Here is a 20,897-nt window from a genome sequence, read left to right as displayed (position 1 = left end):
TATATATATATATATATAGTCAGCCCTCTGTATCTGTGGACTCTGCATCTATGGATTCAACAAACTGCAGATTGAAAATATTTGGAAAAAAAATTCCAGAAATTTCCAAAAAGCAAAATTTGAATTTGCTGCACACTGGCAACTATTTACATAGCAGTTACATTGTATTAGGTATTATAAGTAATCTAGAGATGGTTTCAAGTGTATGGGAAGATGTGCATAGGTTATATGCAAATACTACATAAGGGACTTGAGCATCCTCAAATTTTGGTATCTCCAAGGGTCCTGGAACATATAGATACATATATATGTTTCTTTTTCTCTTAAGTATATTTTTAAAGTTGTTATACTGATTTTTTAACTTAAATTAGAATTGCAAAATTTTTATTTAACTTCTTCAATTTTATGCTTTTTTCTCTTTTCAGTGGAAAATTTTGGTTCCTAACTGTGTTAACATACACTAATATATATTGATATATTAACTAATATATAACTAGTGTGAAAACATATATTATAATTTAGCATTACTAGCATATACTAATGCTAATAATATTAACATTATTACTTTGAAACTGTTGTATATTTACATTTAACTTTGAAACTGTTATACACATAATGTGATAATGCTAATATTGTAAATTATTGTATGTTAATAATACTAATAAATATTAAATATACTAATGTATTAATACATATATAAAACAGCTAATTACTATATATTAGTTAATACACTAATGAGTATGTCAGTTTTATATTAATGTGCACACACACGTAGATAAAAGTTTCAAAATAATAATGTTGATATTATTACTAACAGACTACTGGATGAAATTTAAGATTTCTCTGCAGTGCCCTTTTCCTTAGAAGATATTCCACTGAGAATACAGTCAAAGCACTTTGGACAAGTCATTGGGAACAGTTCTTTTCTTTGTATGGTTAGGGCACGAAAGTAGTGTTTATTTTCTCACCCCAGTATTTACAGATGCCTTTTTTCTTCTTGATTTCATTTTTTTAAAAATATGCAAAACATTTTTGTTTCCAAAGTCAAAACTATAATATCGAGTCTGTCTAGAAAAGTCTCAGATTATTGATGTCTCTCCCTCCTCTAAAGGCAATTCCTTTTATTTGTTTATTTTGCAAATATATGTATATATTTTACTCCCTTTTAAAATTATGTTAAATATAAAAATGTATTTACCTCTTTTTCAGTGGAGTTACACTAACTTTTCTACATTTTATGTTTATTATTTGTTTTAAAAGACTACTATTATAAAGGTTTTACACATGCATAAACTGTAAACAAAATCCAAACATTGTACTTTGGGAGACCAGACTGTTTAGCTTCTGTTAAGGAATATATCTGGTTGTTTTTTTTTAATCCAATGAGTTTGGTACTCCCTGCCATCTGGGAAAGACAGATGCCAAACTAAAGTGGGATAGAAAGATTTCTTCTGATCTCCATTTATTGTTTGAGGCTGAGAAAATATCTCACAGAAGTTCTTTTACAATGATGAGTCTGAGAAAATAAGTTCCTTGAGTATAATAAGAACCATGAAACTCCAGGTGTGCCCTGAGTGTTGTCCTTTGTGATTTTTTTTTTTTTTTTTTTTTTGCGGTACGCAGGCCTCTCACTGTTGTGGCCTCTCCCGTTGCGGAGCACAGGCTCCGGACGCACAGGCCCAGCCGCTCCGTGGCATGTGGGATCTTCCCGGACCGGGGCACGAACCCGTGTCCCCTGCATTGGCAAGCAGACTCTCAACCACTGCGCCACCAGGGAAGCCCCTCTGTGACTTTTTAATTTACCCTCTGCCTCATTCATAGTCATGTTCACAGACTTGAACTTAAGAAATTCTAGAGGCTCAAAATGGACATGGCCAAAATAGTTTTCATAAGATTTGGAAAGGAGGAGGCTTGGCAAAATTGGAAGAATATCAGAGAAATTAAAGAGAGAAAACGGGCAGAACTTGATGTACTTCTGTTAATAATGTTGTAACATTGTTAATTTTTTTGGTTTTTAACAAATCTACCATAGTTATATAAAATGTTGACATTAGGGGAACCTGGGTGAAAAGTATAAAGGAAGTCTTTGTACTATCTTTTCAACTCTTCTGTAAAGCTAAAATTATTCCAAAAGAAATTTTATTTCGTATACACATACACACACACACACACAGGCAGCAGACTAAAAAGTCTTAGAATGCATTAAATACAAAGGGATCCTTAGAGAACTTCAACAAAGCAGTAAGATAAATAACCTAACAGAAAAAAGGGGGTAAATGAATAAATGTCAAGTAATATACTGTTTTTGTCTGCCAGACAGGCAAAAATGTATAAGATTAATATCAAGCGTTCATATGGGTGGGGGAAACAGGATAGGTTGATCTAATATTCTTGGTTGGCAAGTCAACAGTATCAGTTTAGCATTTTTATTTTAAATAAGCATATACTTCAATCAAAAAAAAGCCATTTGGGGCTTTCCTGGTGGCGCAGTGGTTGAGAGTCCGCTTGCCGATGCAGGGGACACGGGTTCGGCCCCGGTCCGGGAAGATCCCAGATGCCGCGGAGCGGCTGGGCCCGTGAGCCATGGCCGCTGAGCCTGCGCGTCCGGAGCCTGTGCTCCGCAATGGGAGAGGCCACAACAGTGAGAGGCCCGCGTACCGGAAAAAAAAAAAAGGCCATTTGGATATCACTCTCTAGTTAGATTTAAATACCAGTATTCCTGGGTAGTGGAAATGGGGGATGTAGGCCAGTTGGACTTTTAAAAAATACCTATTGCTTGAGTCTTTTACAGGAGGAATGTACCCCTGTATTAGTTGTGAAATTAAGGGGGAAAAGAAAGAATGCCAAGAGCCCAGGGCAGGCATTGACAACAGAGAGTCCCAGAGGTGAGAGAACTCTCGGGAAGCTCATCATGAACCGGTAGAACACTGTCTAGAGGGGCTGGACTCGAAGCTGCCTGTGCCACTTGTGGGATCCAGTGCAGAATGAAAATGTGGAACCCTTTGCTCAAAAAGCAGAAAAAAGTGTCATTAACAGTACATATAATTTTTCCATTTATTTTTATATCAGGCTAGTTTTTTTTTTTTTTTTTTTGCGGTACGCGGGCCTCTCACTGCTGTGGCCTCTACCGTTGCGGAGCACAGACTCCGGACGTGCAGGCTCAGCGGCCATGGCTCACGGGCCCAGCCGCTCCACGGCATGTGTGATCCTCCTGGACTGGGGCACGAACCCACGTCCCCTGCATCCGCAGGCGGACTCTCAACCACTGCGCCACCAGGAAAGCCCTCAGGCTAGTTTTAAATGCAAAGATCAGAACATTTAACTCGTATGAGGAATTAGTTGAATTATACAGTTGATATTTCATGGCTTTTCCCTGGAGTTGTCCCTCAAGCCAGCCAGAAGAGACAAGCACAAGCAAACTCAGAAAGGTTGGGAGGAGACAGGACCCCACTCCCAAGCAGAGACCCACAGGCAGGGGGAGCACCCCTGGGCCTGGGATAATCACAACCAAAAGACCCTCCAAGGCCCTGGGGGTCCCACTTGCCTGCTGGGCCTAGCAGAACCCCCTTCTCACAAGCTGCCTGACCAAGATGCCCTAGCTGGGCACAGGGTCTGGGGGGATTGAGCTCCTGGCCTGCTGTTGCAGCCCACAGCAGACGGCAACCACCAGGGATCCTTAAACCTCCAGGCCGCGAAGGCTTGGTACCCGAGTGGGAGCTGAGAGAGAGGCTCCCCCTACCAAGGTGGGAAACAGCACTGCCTGTCTGGACTCTTGCCCCACCCAGGATGCTGTGGTACCCAGCCCTCGCCCATCCCTGTCAGGGAGGGAGGAACAGGCCAGTCTTCAGGAGTCCTGGGAGCAGGCAGCCTGGAGCCCCGCCCCAGAGGCCACAGGAGCCAGGACCAGTGTGAGCTGAGACCACAGGACCCCAGCGTGCGCTCTGTCCACCTTCACTTACAAAATACAAATCCAAAGCGAAAATCATTCAGATTCAGAGCATTAAACCCCAAGTGCAGGGGCTTCTGAGCGCCGGGTTGTACAGCTGCACTGCTGGCACACCTTTGAAGGTAGCCTGGGTGGAGTCAGGGGCTTTTGTTTTTGTTTTTTCCCTCCGTTTTTAAGATGGGAGAAACTAGGAGAAGCTTGAATTCTGAGAGGTAGAATCCTTTAGCTGAGAGAGGACAAAGATGATGGCCAGAGAACTTGGCTGATAGGGCCAGGCCCCCAGATGGGATTCCCTGCCCAGGGGGGAGGGAAAGAGAAGAAAAGCCAATGTTAGGATAGGTGTGTCATATTTGGCAGGAAGGGAAGGGAGTTTCCATTCCTCAATTTCTGTTTTCTCTATGGATTATCTGCTTGGGCTGGGGAGGAGGTCTTTGAGGGGTCATTAGGAGAGTGTAGAAGTGGGAAACAGGAGCTGTGAAGGAGGGGCAGACTGCTCCCTCCAGTCCAGCTGGAGTCATGGATTCCACGGAATTATGAACTTTCTAGTCAGCCTGGTTGTGTGACATTCACGACCCTAAAAAGAGAAAGCTCTACCTTGCCATGGTCAGAGGAAGGATGGCGCCACTCTTCCTTAGGAGGAACTCTTCTTAGGAAGGACTGTTCTTTATTTTGAACTGAATAAAAAATGACTTGTTTTTAGTGTTTCTATGTTCTTTAAAAAAACGAAATGATGTTGGTGATAAGTAGCATTCTTTTGGTATTTTTTTTTATTCTGGCAAAAATCTATATAAAATGTACCATTTTAAACATCTTTAAGTGTGTACAATTCATAATGTTTGTTTTTAAATGTTCTTTACTTTGCAAAATAAAATAAGATTAAAAGTTGGTCATTCTGTATTGTACCCCTAAAGTGGGTTTTTTTGTTTCTTTTGTTTTTGTGAAATTTTACTGGTCTTTGAAATCTAGAAACTTTATGAGCCTTAAAAAACTTTTTCCTATTTAACAGTGTTATATGACTCTTATCGGCAGAGGAAAACTTGGAAGCAGTTTATAGAATGTTTAAAAATATGGCATAAGAGTGAGATTAGGATTACTTATTTTATTTTGTTTTTACAGTGCTCTGATAAAGTTCTCCTAATTCCAGTATTTTGTATATATGTCTCTTTTGTGACATTATCAAGACTGTCTCACTTTCTGCCACAGTGCCATACTTCCCCTTTATAGTTCATGTGTAAATTCACAGCTCATACTAAAAATAGCTATGTTTTTCTAAGGATTTTTTTGGTAACAGAAAGATAAATATACATATGTAAAATGTGGGTGTGGTTATAGTTGTTCATTTGGTCAAAGCTGTTTTAATAAATGGTTCTAAGATTTATAAAGATTTCGCATACATGCTGTTTTTTCATTCTGAGCCACAGACACCAAAAGTCCCACAGGAAGTTGTCTTTGAAAGTGTTGTGGTTTTTTAGTTTCCTGTTCAGTTTGCATTAGATGATCAGAAATAGTCTGTGCTATCGAAAGAGATTCTTGGTTAAACTTTATTGTAATTCTAAATGAGAATCTCAAATTTGCTTGTATTTCTTCCCATATAATTGATCTAGAGGAGCTATAATCACATCCATATGTAGGCATTAAAGTTGTGGTATAATGTGAACCTTTTTTTGATGTTGAAAGGATAAACTCTTCATTGTTAAAGGGGCAACTATCTGAGATTATGCTTTATGCTTTCCACTTCTTATCAAACCATCTCCCCGGAAATAAACTGTAGGAATGGATATGTGCTTTTAATTCTTGACAACTAACTTTTACCTTTATTTTTACAAATGACAAAAACTTTCTCTTGATTCTTTAGAGAAAAGGAGATACATTAAAAAAAATTGTACAGCTTAATTAATTTTTTAACATCTTTATAGGAGTATAATTGCTTTACAATGGTGTGTTAGTTTCTGCTTTATAACAGAGTGAGTCAGCTATACATACACATGTATCCCCATTATCTCCTTCCTCTTGCATCTCCCTGCCATCCTCCCTATCCCACCCCTCTAGGTGGTCACAAAGCACCGAGCTGATCTCTCTGTACTTTGTGGCTGCTTCCCACTAGCTAGATATTCCACATTTGGTAGTGTATATATGTCCATGCCACTCTCTCACTTCGTCCCAGCTTACCCTTCCCCCTTCCCGTGTTCCCAAGGCCATTCTCTACATCTGCGTCTTTATTCCTGTCCTACCCCTAGGTTCTTCAGAACCGTTTTTTTTTTTTTCTTTTTTTTTAAGATTCCATATATATGTGTTAGCATCTGGTATTTGTTTTTCTCTTTCTGACTTACTTCACTCTGTATGACAGACTCTAGGTCCATCCACCTCACTACAAATAACTCAATTTTGTTTCTTTTTATGGCTGAGTAATATTCCATTGTATATATGTGCCACATCTTATTTATCCATTCATCTGTCGATGGACACTTAGGTTGCTTCCATGTCCTGGCTATTGTAAATAGAGCTGCAATGAACATTGCGGTACATGACTCTTTGAATTATGGTTTTCTCAGGGTATATGCCCAGTAGTGGGATTGCTGGGTCGTATGGTAGTTTTATTTTTAGTTTTTTAAAGAACCTCCATACTGTTCTCCATAGTGGCTGTATTAATTTACATTCCCACCAACAGTGCAAGAGGGTTCCTTTTTCTCCACACCCTCTCCAGCATTTATTGTTTGCAGATTTTTTGATGATGGCCATTCTGACTGGTGTGAGGTGATACCTCATTGTAGTTTGGATTTGCATTTCTCTGATGATTAGTGATGTTGAGCATCCTTTCATGTGTTTGTTGGCAATCTGTATATCTTCTTTGGAGAAATGTCTATTTAGGTCTTCTGCCCATTTTTGGATTGGGTTGTTTGGTTTTTTGTTATTGAGCTGCATGAGCTGCTTGTAAATTTTGGAGATTGATCCTTTGTCAGTTGCTTCATTTGCAGATATTTTCTCCCATTCGTACAGCTTAATTTAGATATTATAACTACCATTGAAAAAAATTTAAAGTATACTATTATTCTTTGAAATATTTTTATCAATGTAATTTTTAAAGCATAGCATTCTCAAGGTTAAATTTCTTGCTTGATTTCATTATTTTTAAAACCATGCCAAAAGGAAAATAAACTAAAATTGCCATCAGATGTATTAGATCTTTGACAGATCATTATGTAATCTAGCATGTAACTTACATACGGTAGGCTTGATGAAGAGTGACAAATGAGGAAAGAGGAAAGGTCTCAGTGCATTTGTAGATAACATTTCTAGGTTTAGGTCTGTTAAAGGTACGATGTCTAGTTCTAGGCAGGTCATGCTGATTGCACATCTTATTAAATGGGAAGACTAATAAAGATAATGTGGAAGGTCTTCCACAGCCACCTTTTCAAATAAAAAAATATCACCACAATTTAAAAAAAATAGCATTTGTTCATAAGGAAATTTTAATTACAGTTCCTAAAAGAATAAATAATACTTTGTCCAAAAACAAAAGTTACATCCAACATGACTTTAAAACAAAAGAGACTGTAACCATTTCTGTGCATGGGGAAAAAAAAGGAAAGAATAAGGGTTTGATTTGCAGAATGTTTTTTTCTAGTTCCATAGCTTCAGGTTGCAAAATGTATGGTATTTTACTTTGAAATTTTAATTGATATTTATGTATGATATACAGATATTTCTTGGTTACGGTAAATTAGGTCTTTTCATACAGTTTGAATTCTAGAGAAAATCATCGTTTAAAACCTGATGTTTCTGCTTTTTTCTGTTTCTCGTGTACCTTTTATGGCACTATACTAGGTACTTTTAAGGAGCTTACCATTTAATGTTACTAAGAATTCCTGACATTTGTGAAGAGCTTTACATTTTACAGAGTGTAGAATAATGAAGGCGGGAAAGGTTTCTTAAATACTCCTTGGTGTCTAGCGAGGGCGCTTGCACTGCGGGCTGATCAGCCGGACAGCAGCCTTTTCTGCTGGGCGCCTCCCCTTCTCTCGCCACTAAGAATTTCAACATTTTTTATGCCAAAAATATGCTTTTGGGATCCCTGTCTGTACTGGCTGGAGAAGGGGGTGTTGGGTCTATATCGAGGCCTCGTGTGCGTGAGCCCCCTGGTGCCCGTGACCAGTGTCCGCGGGGCAGTCGATCCGTCCACAACGACAGCCAGGACGCACTTCACAGCGAGGCCTAGGCAGGCGAGCGGCGGGGGCCGCGGCCAGGTGTGTCTCTGTTCAAGTCGCAAAGGCTGGATACACGGAGGCTCGCTCCTGGGGGCCGCTTTCCGCCGGACCCGTGATGCGAACAAACAGGAAACTCCGTCTCCAAGCTACTTCGGAAACTGGGCTTTTCCTTCCGCAACAGGGGTCGCGTCCGGACAGGAAGCTGACCAGCCGCTCGCCCCTCGCCCTCGTGGCCCCGCCCCCGCCTCGGCCCCGCCTCCCGCGCTTGGCCCTGCCCTTGCCCTGGCCCCGCCCCCCGGCCGGGCATGCTCAGTGGGCCGGGTCGGGTTGGCAGGTTTGCGTGGCCGTCCGTGGTTGCCGGCGCCGGCTCAGCCCGCCGACGCCACGTCCCGTCGTTGCGGCTCGTTCCTGGGAAGTTACATGCGGAAGCGGCTCGCAGGGAGACGGCGGGCGGGCCGCGGAGGGCTCGGTGCTGCCGCGCGTTGAGCGGGCGGGCCCGTGCCGGTGGCGGGGCTGCGGCCGCCGCGCTCGGAGGGAGGTGCCGGCCGGGCGCGCCCCGCGGGGAGCCCCGGGCGGGGCTGGCGCGGCGCGGACTTTTGTCCTAGTTGAGTCCCCTCCCCGTGGGCCGGGCCTCTCCGGCGCCCCCGCCCCGCTCGCTCCCGGGAGATGTTTATCTGGGCAGCTGCGTGAGGAGCCGGTGGCTGGCGGCGAGGAGTCTCGGGTCCGAGGAGCGTCTTGTGGCACCGGAGAGACAAGATGTCCGCCAGGGCCGCGGCCGCCAAGGTGAGCGCTTCGGGGGCCCGTCCCGCCGGGGGCCCGTCTCCCTCCTCCCGCGGGCTGGCTGTCGGGCCGGGGCCCGAGGAGCGGGCGGCTGGCCGGGGGTGGGGACGGCTGGGGCCCAGGCAGGTGCATCGCGGCGGCGTCGCTGGCAGTCCCCGGCTCATGCCTGCTCGGGGAGGGAGCAGGGCGGGCGGGAACGCGCAACAGGTCCCGCCGGGAAGCCGGGCGCGGGGAGCGGAGGTCGGGCCGGAGCCACCCCGGTGGGCGGCGGCTGCTGTCTTTGCGGGAGTGGTTGGTCCCTGGCGAAACCGTGTGGTTTCGATCTGATGTCACTGTCGCTGGTATGCGCGCGCCCGCGACAAGACTTTGGGACGGCAAACACTCAGCCCGTGTGGAGTAGGCTGGATTTTTGTTGTTTTAACTCTTTTATTTACTTACGGAAACATTGAAAAAACTAATCTCTTAACAGTTTTTAATAGTTTAGTTTGAATTAAACTTTCAGAAGTACCACAAAATAACCTTAAAAATGGACAATTAGATGAACTCTAAACAATAAAAATTGGCAAAGACGTGTGGTTTCCTCAAAAAAGTAACACTTTTTCCTATCAATTTTTCCATGTGCTTTGAAGTATTATGCCATTTTCTCAGTGCTTTCAAACCAATTCGTATATGACATCAAAAAGCTGAAGTTCTTTTTTTTAAAATACATTTATTTATTTTTTTAAATTTTTGACTGCATTGGGTCTTTGTTGCGGTGCGCGGGCTTCTCATTGCGGTGGATTCTCTGGTTAGGGAGCACAGGCTCTAGGCACGTGGGCTCAGTAGTTGTGGCTTGCAGGCTCTAGAGCGCAGGCTCAGTAGTTGTGACCCACGGGCTTAGTTGCTCCGCGGCATGTGGGATCTTCCCGGACCAGGGCTCAAACCCGTGTCCCCTGCATTGGTAGGCAGATTCTTAACCACTGAACCACCAAGGAAGTTCCCTGAAGTTCTTAAAAATCAGTTAATATTCTCCTCTCCTTTTGTACATTTTAACCTTTTTCACCATAAAATAGTACCTGCTCTTTTAAACGATTGCGGGAATACAGAAATGTGAAGAGTAAAAATCTTCTCCCTTAAAAATCAATTCATTACTTCAAACAGTATCAAAGTGCTTACGCAGGTACTGGTTTGATTTTTTTTTGTTTGTTTTTCTGTTTGAAATGTTTATTCATAGTATCTCGGACCAGGTATAATATGGCCCTGGAGTTTCTGATCTCAAGACCTTGTTTTCTGGCTGGCAGAAGTTAGCGGATACATTTAGTAGTGAATAAATTCTTCTAAGGAATTTAGTGTTCTCTCTTTAAGAAAACTTGTATGTGTACAAGAAAACTTTCATGTGTACCTTTTTGACCGTACACTGATTAAGCACAATCTAAAGATTTAGAATAAAAGGCAGAATTTTGCATGATTTTAAAATAAGCTTTCATTATTTACTTTTCTTGGGAGGAAAGGCTTTGTTGCCGTATTACAGAGAATGTCACTGTGTTCCTGCACTGTGATCTCTGGCACTTAATATACAAGACCACACACTCTAAAAAGGTTATTTCATGTATGGAGAGAAGTAAGTTTTCAATAGATTGCCATGGTAAAATGATGATTTAGAAGGAGTCATACATTTTGTCCTGAATCATGGTGTTGAGATTTTATGGCATATTGAAAAATATCCCTAGTTAAACACTACATTTTAGGGACGTTTGCATTCTTAAATATTTATGAGTAGAATGTCAGTTGAAAGCTTACTTTTCTGAAATGCTGTGTTATGGGGCCACCATTAAATCTTATGTAGAGCAAGGCAGGCTGTAAAAGATAGATGAAATGAAATAGTATTCAACCAACCAAGTCACGTTTAATTTTGTAAGGTGATTAAAATGCTTAATAAGAACCAGGCTGTGTACTCAATACTGTATGTATATTTTTGTTTCCTCCACTTCCCAGTTAAAAAGTGAAGACATTAATTTTGCAGCTTGCTTTTATTGCTTTTAGCATAATAGTTTGTAGAACTCTTCTCGAAACCAGTACCTTTGATTCTATATTCTTTGTAATGGTTGAATATTCTTCCATCCCATGAATATGCTGCAGGTCATTATTGCCTTACTGATAGACATTTAATTTGTTTCCAGGATTTTATTGTAATAAGTAGCCTTATATTTTTATATCTGCATTTATATAGTATTACTGTATGTCATATTCTTAAAAGTGGAATTTCTGGGTCAAAGGGTATGTGCATTTAAAATTCTGATATACGCCACTAAATCTTTCTCCAAAACGGTTGTACCTAGGAATAAATATAACAATTGTTGGTAACTTACCTAATTTTAAAGGACATAAAACCTCAGTAAATGAGATGAGAAAATATACTCTCTGACTGGGGGAGAGTGACTCTTGTAGAATATACCAAATTTCCTAGAGTTGGTGTATAAATGTTAACACAATTCCAAATAGAATTCCAGTGCAGTGTTGTAGAAAACTTGACATACTGATGAGAAAGTTTATCTGATAAAATAAATGGATGATAGCCATGAAATTTTTGGAAAAAGAATACTTTATTAGAAAACCTAATGTGTTATAAATTCAAAGTAATTTGAGGCAGTCTTTTAGCTCAGGAATAGACATTGGAATCACAGAGTCCAGAAACATCTGTGTGTTTATGAGGTTTTAGTGATTACGATCGTCAGCATTTAATGTGTGTCAGCTATTGTTCTAAGTGCTTAACATGAATTAACTGATGTAGTTCTCAGTATCGATATGAAGTGAGTACTACTGTTATTCCCCAGTTTATGGATGAGGAGATTGAAACACAGAGAGATAAAGTAACTTGCCTAAATTCACCTAGCCAGCAAGAGGGAGAATTGAGACTGCATGATAAAAATAACATGGAAGATTACTGGAGAAAGGATGGATTATTCAATAAATAGTGCTGGGACTGTTGGTTATCCTCTTTAAAAAAAAAAAAAAGAAATTTTTAGGGCCCCCCCCCCCAAAAAGTCCAAATGAAATGTTTGAAAAAGTGCAAAGAAGATAAATCATAAAATACTAGAAGAAAGTATAGGATGCTTTTAAAAAATAAATACTTAAATTGGAAAGGGCTTCTCAGTGCATGATATTAACTTAAGTAATAAAGGAAAAGTTCAGATATACATCTGAATTTGCAAACAGAATTAACTAGTGTACCTGATATGAAATGATTCAAAAGTTGAAAACAGGAATTTGAGGGCGGTTCTCTGTCTCACCAAGGAATTGTTTAGTTATGTAAGAAAATGATATGAATAATTGGGAACATTTCCATTTGTTGAATCACAGAAAGTGGCTGAAGCAAGTACAGTGGCTTCTGGATTTTTAAGCTGTTTCACTTCAGAGGAAGCAATAAAATGTAACATTGTACTGTATGCTTATTTGATTTTGCTGCTTAAAAGTTTCCATTTTGTCTCAGGAACAGAATTTTTTTCGCCTGGTTGATTATTTTTAAAATTATAATGTAGTTTAGTATGGAAATTATTTACAGCACTTCTTAGGAATTGATTTATAGTTATCAAATAAGGCACAATGAACTTTCCTTAACAGCTTAACATTTGAAAGTTAAAAACTGTAGAATAAAGCTAAATGAACAAAACTAATTACAAAATTAGTCCTTATAGATAGGAATTGTATCCTCAGTGGCTGTTATGACGTAGTTTTAATTTTGGTACTTAGTGATTGGTATTCGCTTCATACTGCTTTAAAGGTAAATTAAAAACTCACTGTGCTTTATGAGAATTCACTAATTGTGTGTGCCAACGTTTATTGGGCTTCACTGAGTAATATTTTTCTTTACCTGCCAAATTTGTACAATGTTTTTCACTAGAAATATTTTTATAGTATTTAAGGTAAAGACTTAATTTTTTATGTTAGTGTGTTTGACATGGTAGATGCTTGTGGTTAAACCTGTCATTTATGTGCTTGGTTGATAATCCTGACTGCATTTATAACTCTTAAGTTCATTTTAGGACAGCTCCATTAGACAGGTACTTTTCAAATCTACAGTGCTTACCCACTAGTGAGTGATAGTGGAGGTCAGCCATCCACACCAACAAATAATGAGGTTAAAACCAATCTGTGGCTTTGAGAGCTGTAATGTAGTATATATAGTACTGTTTCCTGTTTGGTTTGAAGGAGAAAGATTACAGTAGTTTCACTGCTTTTTTTTTTTTTTTTTCCAATCCTGGTAACAATGTACTGGCTTTGACTTTTACTTGCTCTTTAATCTTTTCTCTATTTAGAGACCAAATGTAAACTCAGTACAGTTCTAAGAATAAAACTGAGTATAAACAAGACATTACCAAGCTGCTAAGGAAAGTGTCATTAAAAATAATAATTTTGGTGACAAAATTGGAAGTGTAATTCTGTTTATTGACATAGTTCTGACATGATAAAAATTCAATCTAATGAAAGACCACGAGTCCAGCTGTAAATCCACGTGTGGTGCCACTGGTCCCTGGCCGCCCAGCCACAGCTCACTGCAGGCTCCGTGCCAATCACGCACTCAGGATCGAGCACTGATGGAGCGTGGTAGGGCTGGAGACCAGCCATGGGACAAGCAGAGTTATTTTTTATTTGTAGAGTTTTTGATCAAATGTTAAATAAGGTTAAAAGATAGTTTATGACTAGTATGATATTTCTGAAATATTTGACTAGAACTTGCTTTGTATCTCTGAATTTTGAAAGACAATCTTGAAAAACCTCCTTAGCTTAACTTTTAATCTTGTAGAAAGAGACACGTTAGAACAGTTTACCAAGTTTTGAATTTAATCTAAAATTGGTCTGTTTCAGTATAGTATTTCTAATATAAGCCAGCAATAAAAATAGGCCTTTTGCTACTGCTGACCTAGAGTGCTTCCTAATTTATTTATTGCAGAGAAGAGTGGCTTCAGGTTGCTTCTTTATGGGTTAGCCAGGTGCTTGATTTCCGTGCCTTCCTAAACAGATACATTCTTAACAATGAGAAGTGTGCGATGAGTTCATGGGTAGGGAATTTCATGTTATATCCTAAAAATGTGTGAAAATAATGGACTCTGAATGATCGACTATCCCACAGAGTACTGTTTTAATATGAGGAAACCAATGTTTCCAAAATTCATACCACAAAATACCCTGTTACATATGTAGTGTTGATACTGAATCACAGAAAGCCCTTAACTTTGGGATAGATGAAAAGGTATGTTTTAATTTGTGTTGTAGCTGCATTTCAGTATATATTAGAACAGTCTTAACTCTTTCATGCTGGTAGAATGCTGGGAAGTGAGTTGATTGGTGAGTGACCTCATTCTAGTTTATCATGTCCAGAAGAGAGGTGAAAACTGGAATGAATATTACTTTGCAGGGATGCTAATTAGGAACATAAGATTAGCATATTCCTGGCTTGATTAAAAAATTTTTTTTTGATTTGCTGAAGTATTTTTTTTGTTTTTTTTAAAATAGTGTACATTCCCAAAGAGTGAAAGTTCATTTTTTTCTTGGTTATTTTAGGAATTTTCACTCTTTCGAATTGTTGCTAGTAATCTTTTGGGTTTGTACACAGTTTTTGATAACTGAATTAAACTTAATTTATGATCTCTTAATTCAGTACATAATGCTAAAATTCAGGAGGTTATCAGTAATGAGATTCTTTTTGTTAGTTCAGCAAGTATTTATTGAGCACACTTTGATTTGGATCCCTGTCCTCTAAAGGCTTATAGGTTTTAGCTGCCCTGTATTGTAATAATCTGTTGTGAAATGTGTAATTCATTTTTAAGATCCAAAGGATTTGAGTTTTTATTCTTAAATATGAGCACACTTCAGGTCATCTTATAAAAGCATAGCACTCTGCTGTGCTTTTTTGGTTGGGGAAGGTGGTAGAATCCCATCTAGAGCCTGGGCTTACTGTAACACATGAGTTTCTGCATTTTCCCTTGTTAATTAAAAAAAAAAAGTTTCAGTTGAATCTGGATACATTCACGCATTTGGTAAACGTCTAAATAGAGAAGAAGGTTAAGAATTATAAAGTAATTAGAATTTATTTACATACTTATAACTCCTTGAATATACTGACATGGAAAATGGACAGTAAGCTGGCTGTTACTATTATACTTAGGGTCTAGCCAGTTGTTAAATATGTAACAATTTGGATTTTTGAAGCTGTATTCTATATTTAACAGATACTCACTGCTGGCCTAGTATGAACCAGGCACTGTTCTAGGTGCTAGAAATAGAGCAGTGAACATATCACTATGCTGTACTTGTGGACCATTTTAATGCTGTGGGCAGAAAGCAACAAATAAAATACTGTAAATAAAATGATGATGAGCACCTAGAATCCCTAACAGGCCATTTCTGGATCATAACTTGCTTTCCCCAAAGATTATAAGTATCTTGTCTTCTATATTACTTATTTTCTAGTTTTTCTGTGTAATTTTACCACTTACGCATTCCGTAAACACTGGTTTTGCCTGTGAACTTTACACAAACAGGATCTTCTGGTGTGGACTCTTGTATATGGCTTCTCTTGCTCAGTGTTGTGTCTGTGAGACGATGGACATCGTGGGTGACTAGTTCATTAGCTGTCATTATATTCGTGGGTGAAATTCGTAGTCTTCCATTTTAGGAGGGCTTACTGTCAGATTGGCTTCTGGAAAAAGTAGTTTGAATTAGACTTTTGTGGGTTTTGGGGGAAAAATGTTGTATACTTGTCTGAGGGGCAAGAATTAGATAAGTGTATTGGCTAGGCGTTGGAACACTAACAGCTATGTGAAAAATAGGGAGCTGCTTTTGGTGTTCATATGATGTTTACCTTGAAAAGTCAGTTTTAATTTTGAGGGCTTTTTATGACTGAGATCTTAAAATCCATTATCTTAAAGTGTATTTTCATAGGTATCTATTTACCTGACGCTGATCAGACCAGTGAAAGCCCTGATAGGGAGAAATTTGTGGTTCGGCAAAAACAAGTAAACACAAGTGTACTTTTCAAAGTATAATTATAAGAAATCTTTCCCAGTGGTGTCATGTAAAGGAACTTTGGAAGATTTATTTACTGTTTTTCTTTTAAAATAAATTTATTTATTTATTTTTGGCTGTGTTGGGTCTTTGTTGCTGCGCGAGTTGTAGCGAGCGGGGGCTACTCTTCATTATGGTGCGGGCTTCTCATTGCGGTGGCTTCTCTTGTTGCGGAGCACGGGCTCTAGGTGCATGGGCTTCAGTAGTTGTGGCTCGTGGGCTCTAGAGCGCAGGCTTAGTAGTTGTGCATGGGCTTAGTTGCTCTGAGACATGTGGGATCTTCCCAGACCAGGGCTCGAACCCATGTTCCCTGCATTGGCAGGCAGATTCTTAACCACTGCACCACCAGCAAGTCCCTATTGTTTTTCTTTTTTAAACAGTGATACATGTTGGACTATTTAATTAAACGTATACCAACCCATATTTTGATGCTGTATTTCCTGTAAAGTCAGAAGACTCTGGCCATGGCAAGCAGATTTACATCCTAGTTGTAAATATGAGAAATGTGTATTAATAATAAACAATAGCCTCCTAATACTGAGTGCTGATTCTGTGACGATACTAAGCTAGCTGTTTCATGTGCATTGTCTCATCTGGTCTTAACAATTGTGGTAGGTACTCTTGTGACCTCTGTTTCATAGGTGAGGAATCTGAGGTTAAATTTACTGCTCTGGCTAATGACACACTTGCTTCTAGGCTTTATAATTCACACATGCGCATGCTTTTACGTTCATGTGCTGTAAGGAGTGTCAAGGAGACGAGTATGGAATGGTGTTAGGTGTTAGGCGTTAGGCGTTAGGCGAGTCGTGACTCCTGAGAGCAGGAAGAGAGGGTGCTGTGGGGTCAGAGAGCACGAGCTCCTCTGAAGGAGGCCAAGATTGCCCCGCCCCAGCTGATTGTTGCTGGTGGTGAAGACAGCAGGCTGGATCTTCCCGTTTTTTTCCAGAACTGGTTGTAAATCCAGATTTTATGTAAATTACCTTGATTTACTTGTTGGGAGCTGACTTCATTTTTTATACCTTTTTATTGTGAAACGTAACACCTATGTAAAAGAGCAGAAAGCACATGTACATTAATGAATTATCACAAAGTGAACACCCATGTAAACACCACCCAGGTCAAGGAGTAGAATATTGGCAGCTCTTCAGCTTCCTTCATTGCCCTCTACCTGATAACCTTATCCTGCCAGTGAGCCACTGTCCCGACAGTAAGGCCCATGCGTTAGGATCTTCATGCCAGCACCATTCTTTCCCCAAGACAGCCACTATTCTGACTTTATGTTTTTAAAATTCGTGTGTTGTTGCATCATGAATTCATTCATCTTCATTGCTGTTTAGTATTTTATTGTGTGAATGTACTACAGTTTATTTATTCTACCGTTGATGGGCATTTGGGTTGTTTACTACTTTGGGCTATTAATAATGCTTCCACTATTAAGATGAACACTTGTTCATCTCGGTGAACATGTGCACGTTTTTCTCTAAGATGTGGTTGGGGACGGAATTGCTGCTGGATTGTTTAGTGTGTCTTCACTTTCAGTAGACGATGTCTTCTGCAAAGAGATGATACCAAGTTACACTTGTCATCATCAGTGAATGAGGGTTTCTGTTGCTCTGCATTTTGACCAATACTTGGTATTAGCAGATACTTTTAGCCCTTTCTGGTTGGTCTTTAGTGAATCTCATTGGAGATTTTAATTTGCATTTTTTGACTAGATGAAGTTGAGCAACTTTGCATGTTTATGCCCTGTTTGAGTCTATTGTCTATTTTTCTTTGGGATTATCTTATTGATTTGCTTTGTATTTTTTTTTTTTTGGATAAAAGCTAGTTGATTATATATATTGTAGGTATATTTTCCAATGTGGTAGTTCTCTTAATGGTCTTTTGATGAATACAAGCTCTTCATTTGAATGTGGTCTGAGTGTAGTGACACAAGAGAAAGGCCAGCAAGGGAATAGAGAGTTTCCAGAGAGGGACCTGCCTGTTGGTAGGCCAGACCCTGCACAGAGAGAGGTCAAGCAATATAAGAACTGAAAAGTTTTATCATTGAATAACCCTAAGTCTTTGTTACTTTATTACGTGAGTTTAGGCTCTGGAATCTGCATCTTGAGTCTACCAGTTAATACTGTGTTGTCATCTGTACAGCTCAGATGATCACAGTACACTCAGGGACCCGTCTCAGGGTGGTTGTACACTCAGCACAGTGCCCAGAACAGGGTGAGCTGTTATGTTGGCTGTATCTTTTAATAAAAACATTTTAAGTGAAGCCCACCTTAATATCAGGGAAGAGGTGTATAGGAATTATGGTATTTCTGTGAATGTGCACTCTTAAAACATTTACTTACTTTACATATTTAGGTATGTATGTATGTATTTGATACTGGACAAAGGGTTAGTTGAGTCCCAGACCAGCAAGATGTGTTGTGGTGTCAGAGAAAGTCCTTGAGCTCCCGAGATACTTTTGAAAATTTTATTACGGTAGTATTAAGTCAGAGAGGCACTCTTTTGTCTGACGAATTAGGGAATAGAGACTAAAGACTACTCCTACTCCAGTGTACCTGGTTCAGTTGGGCTACATATCTGGTAGGGTGAATGACCTGACCGATTAGCAGATTCTGTTCAGTTCTTAACTCCTGAGCACCTCATATCTTTCCACTCGTTCCATGGGTACTTTCTACCATTTACATCCCCCCTCCCTCCAAAACAGATATATACACACATACACACATTCTGTTCTTCTCTTTGTACTCCTGTAATAGCCTCCTAAGTAGTATCATACCCCTTCTTGTCCCTTACAGTCTGTCTTTTTGAAACGATCGTCTCAAAATTCAAGTTTGATTAGTACCCCCTCTTTCCCTGTGCCCCAGTACACATGCTCATTCTAAAACTCCTAGGCTTCTTAATTGACTTCAGAAGTAAAAGACCAAAATCCATAATATGATCAGTAAACTGCTACAGGATTATTTGACCCCTACCTACTGCTCTAGCCTCACCTTGCATCTTTTCCCCCTTCTTGGTCTCTGTTCTCAACCTGTGCTGTCCTCATTTTAGTTCCTAGCGGGTACTGAACTTCCTGCCAGGTTTGTCTTTGAGTTCCTCTCACGGCACTCATTCTTTTCTTTGTAGTATTTATTTAAGCCTGTGGTAATATATTCAGTTGTGACATTTTTTGATCATCCATTTGTGTCATTAGACTGTAAGCTCCATGAGAACAAAGGTCATCTTGGTGTGTCCTGTCATCGCAGAGCTTAACAGAGTGTCTAGCTTATAATAAACTCAAGTATTGTTTGAATTAACGTGGAAAGTGCTTTCCTACGCCAGGGCTCTTGCACATGCTGTTTTCTCTACCTGGAAAGCTTCCCCACTTCTGTCCCTCATTCACCCAGCATCTGTGCCAATTTTTTTTTTTTTTGACAAGTGCTTATCAACTTATTAAAAGTTGATTTCAGCATTTGCAGTGGTGACTTCAGCCCTGACTCCTGGCTCAGTGTTGATGGAGGTAATCTGCTTAACCATCTCAGGACTGTGCAAGTCAGTGAGTCGCTGTGGAGCCTCTTCTGAAAACCATCCCAAGTCTTAGAACCTTCACCACCAGGAATTTTCCTTGTAGCTATTCTCAGAGTCTTGGTATATACATCTGAACTGGTCCTTTCACTTTGAGATGCTTTTCCTTTGTGCCTCTGGTCAAGTCAGTGTTGAGGCTGGTGAAGATGATTGTAATTCCCTGAACTGCCAAGTCTGGTCCCACAGGTCCTTCCCACAGGTCCTTCCCGCATTTTGCTGCGGCTGCAACCGGGCTTCCTGCCCGCCTTGTTCCCCAGCCAGAGCAGGCAGAGCTCTGAGGACCTGTCTTCCTCAGATAGCCATGTCCCAATACTAAACCTCGAGAACCTTGTCCTGAGCCCAGAAGACAGTTCAGAACTCTGCTTTAAGCTCCCTGTGCTTTACCTGTATTTCACTGTACAACAACTTGTACTTATTTGTCTGCTGCTTATTTGATTAAAATCTGACGTCCCTCCTGGACCAGAGGCACTGTTTTCACTCTGTTGCTCACTTACTGGTAATAGACCAGGTTACATTCAGCCAAGAAACTCCCAGAAGGTCCTAGTGCATCTCCAGGACCTGCTGCACTTATCTTTCCTGGAAGGGGAGGCAGCTGCTGAGGAGCCAGCCCATGGAAACTTTGCATAATGGCCTGGCATCTTGGTCGTAGGATTCTTAGTTTGGGTCTTTTCTAGATTCAATAATTAACTTGTAGTCCCCTCAATTGCCTTCCTTTTTTTTAAGTGGAAAAAGTTCAAGCCCATACAGAAGTATACGAGGCGTGTAATGAATCCCCATGCTAGCCTCACAGCTCCAGTTGTCAGTTTACGGCCAGTCTTGTTCCATCTATACTTCTACCCATTGTATTCTTTCTCCCCCGTTATTCTGAAGCAAACACCAGACATGTCTTTTCATCTAATATTTGAGTATATATCTCTAAAAGATAACTCTTTTAAAAAAAATAACTATATTACTATTATCACACTTTAAAAACAAATTGTAAATTAAAAAATCCACCATTTAGTCAATGGAGTTTCTAATTATCTTAAGTATCAACTTCTGTTTTCAATATATTTAAGAAAAAACAGGATCCAAATAAAATCCTCCCATTGTGATTGTTTGGTGTGTCTCCTAAGTCTTTTTTTTTTTTAAGATTTTTTTTTTTTTTTTTTTTGCGCTACGCGGGCCTCTCACTGTTGTGGCCTCTCCCATTGTGGAGCACAGGCTCTGGACGCGCAGGCTCAGCGGCCATGGCTCGCGGGCCCAGCCGCTCCGTGGCACGTGGGATCCTCCCGGACCGGGGCACGAACCCGTGTCCCCTGCATCAGCAGGCGGACTCTCAACCACTGCACCACCAGGGAAGCCCATCCTAAGTCTTT

General features: G+C 40.3%; 1 protein-coding gene across 14 annotated transcripts in view; it reads left to right on the top strand.

Annotated features, from left to right (window-relative positions):
* TJP1 (tight junction protein 1) overlaps positions 1–20,897 on the top strand; it is a 343,543-nt gene that overhangs the window by 218,281 nt on the left and 104,365 nt on the right. For 2 of the 14 annotated variants that reach the window (XM_019945762.3, XM_073799880.1), the window contains exon 1: positions 8,480–8,934. The exons of the other annotated variants lie outside the window; for them this stretch is intronic. In XM_019945762.3, coding sequence (XP_019801321.1) covers positions 8,908–8,934 — 27 coding nt within the window. In that variant the 5' untranslated portion in view covers positions 8,480–8,907. Of the gene's footprint in view, positions 1–8,479; positions 8,935–20,897 lie in introns of those variants that run through there. 14 annotated transcript variants of the gene reach the window in all.

Source organism: Tursiops truncatus, chromosome 2 (assembly GCF_011762595.2).
Source record: "Tursiops truncatus isolate mTurTru1 chromosome 2, mTurTru1.mat.Y, whole genome shotgun sequence".
Lineage (NCBI taxonomy): Eukaryota > Metazoa > Chordata > Mammalia > Artiodactyla > Delphinidae > Tursiops > Tursiops truncatus.
Note: the sequence above shows the minus strand (reverse complement) of the source record. Positions and strands in the feature narration are given on the sequence as shown.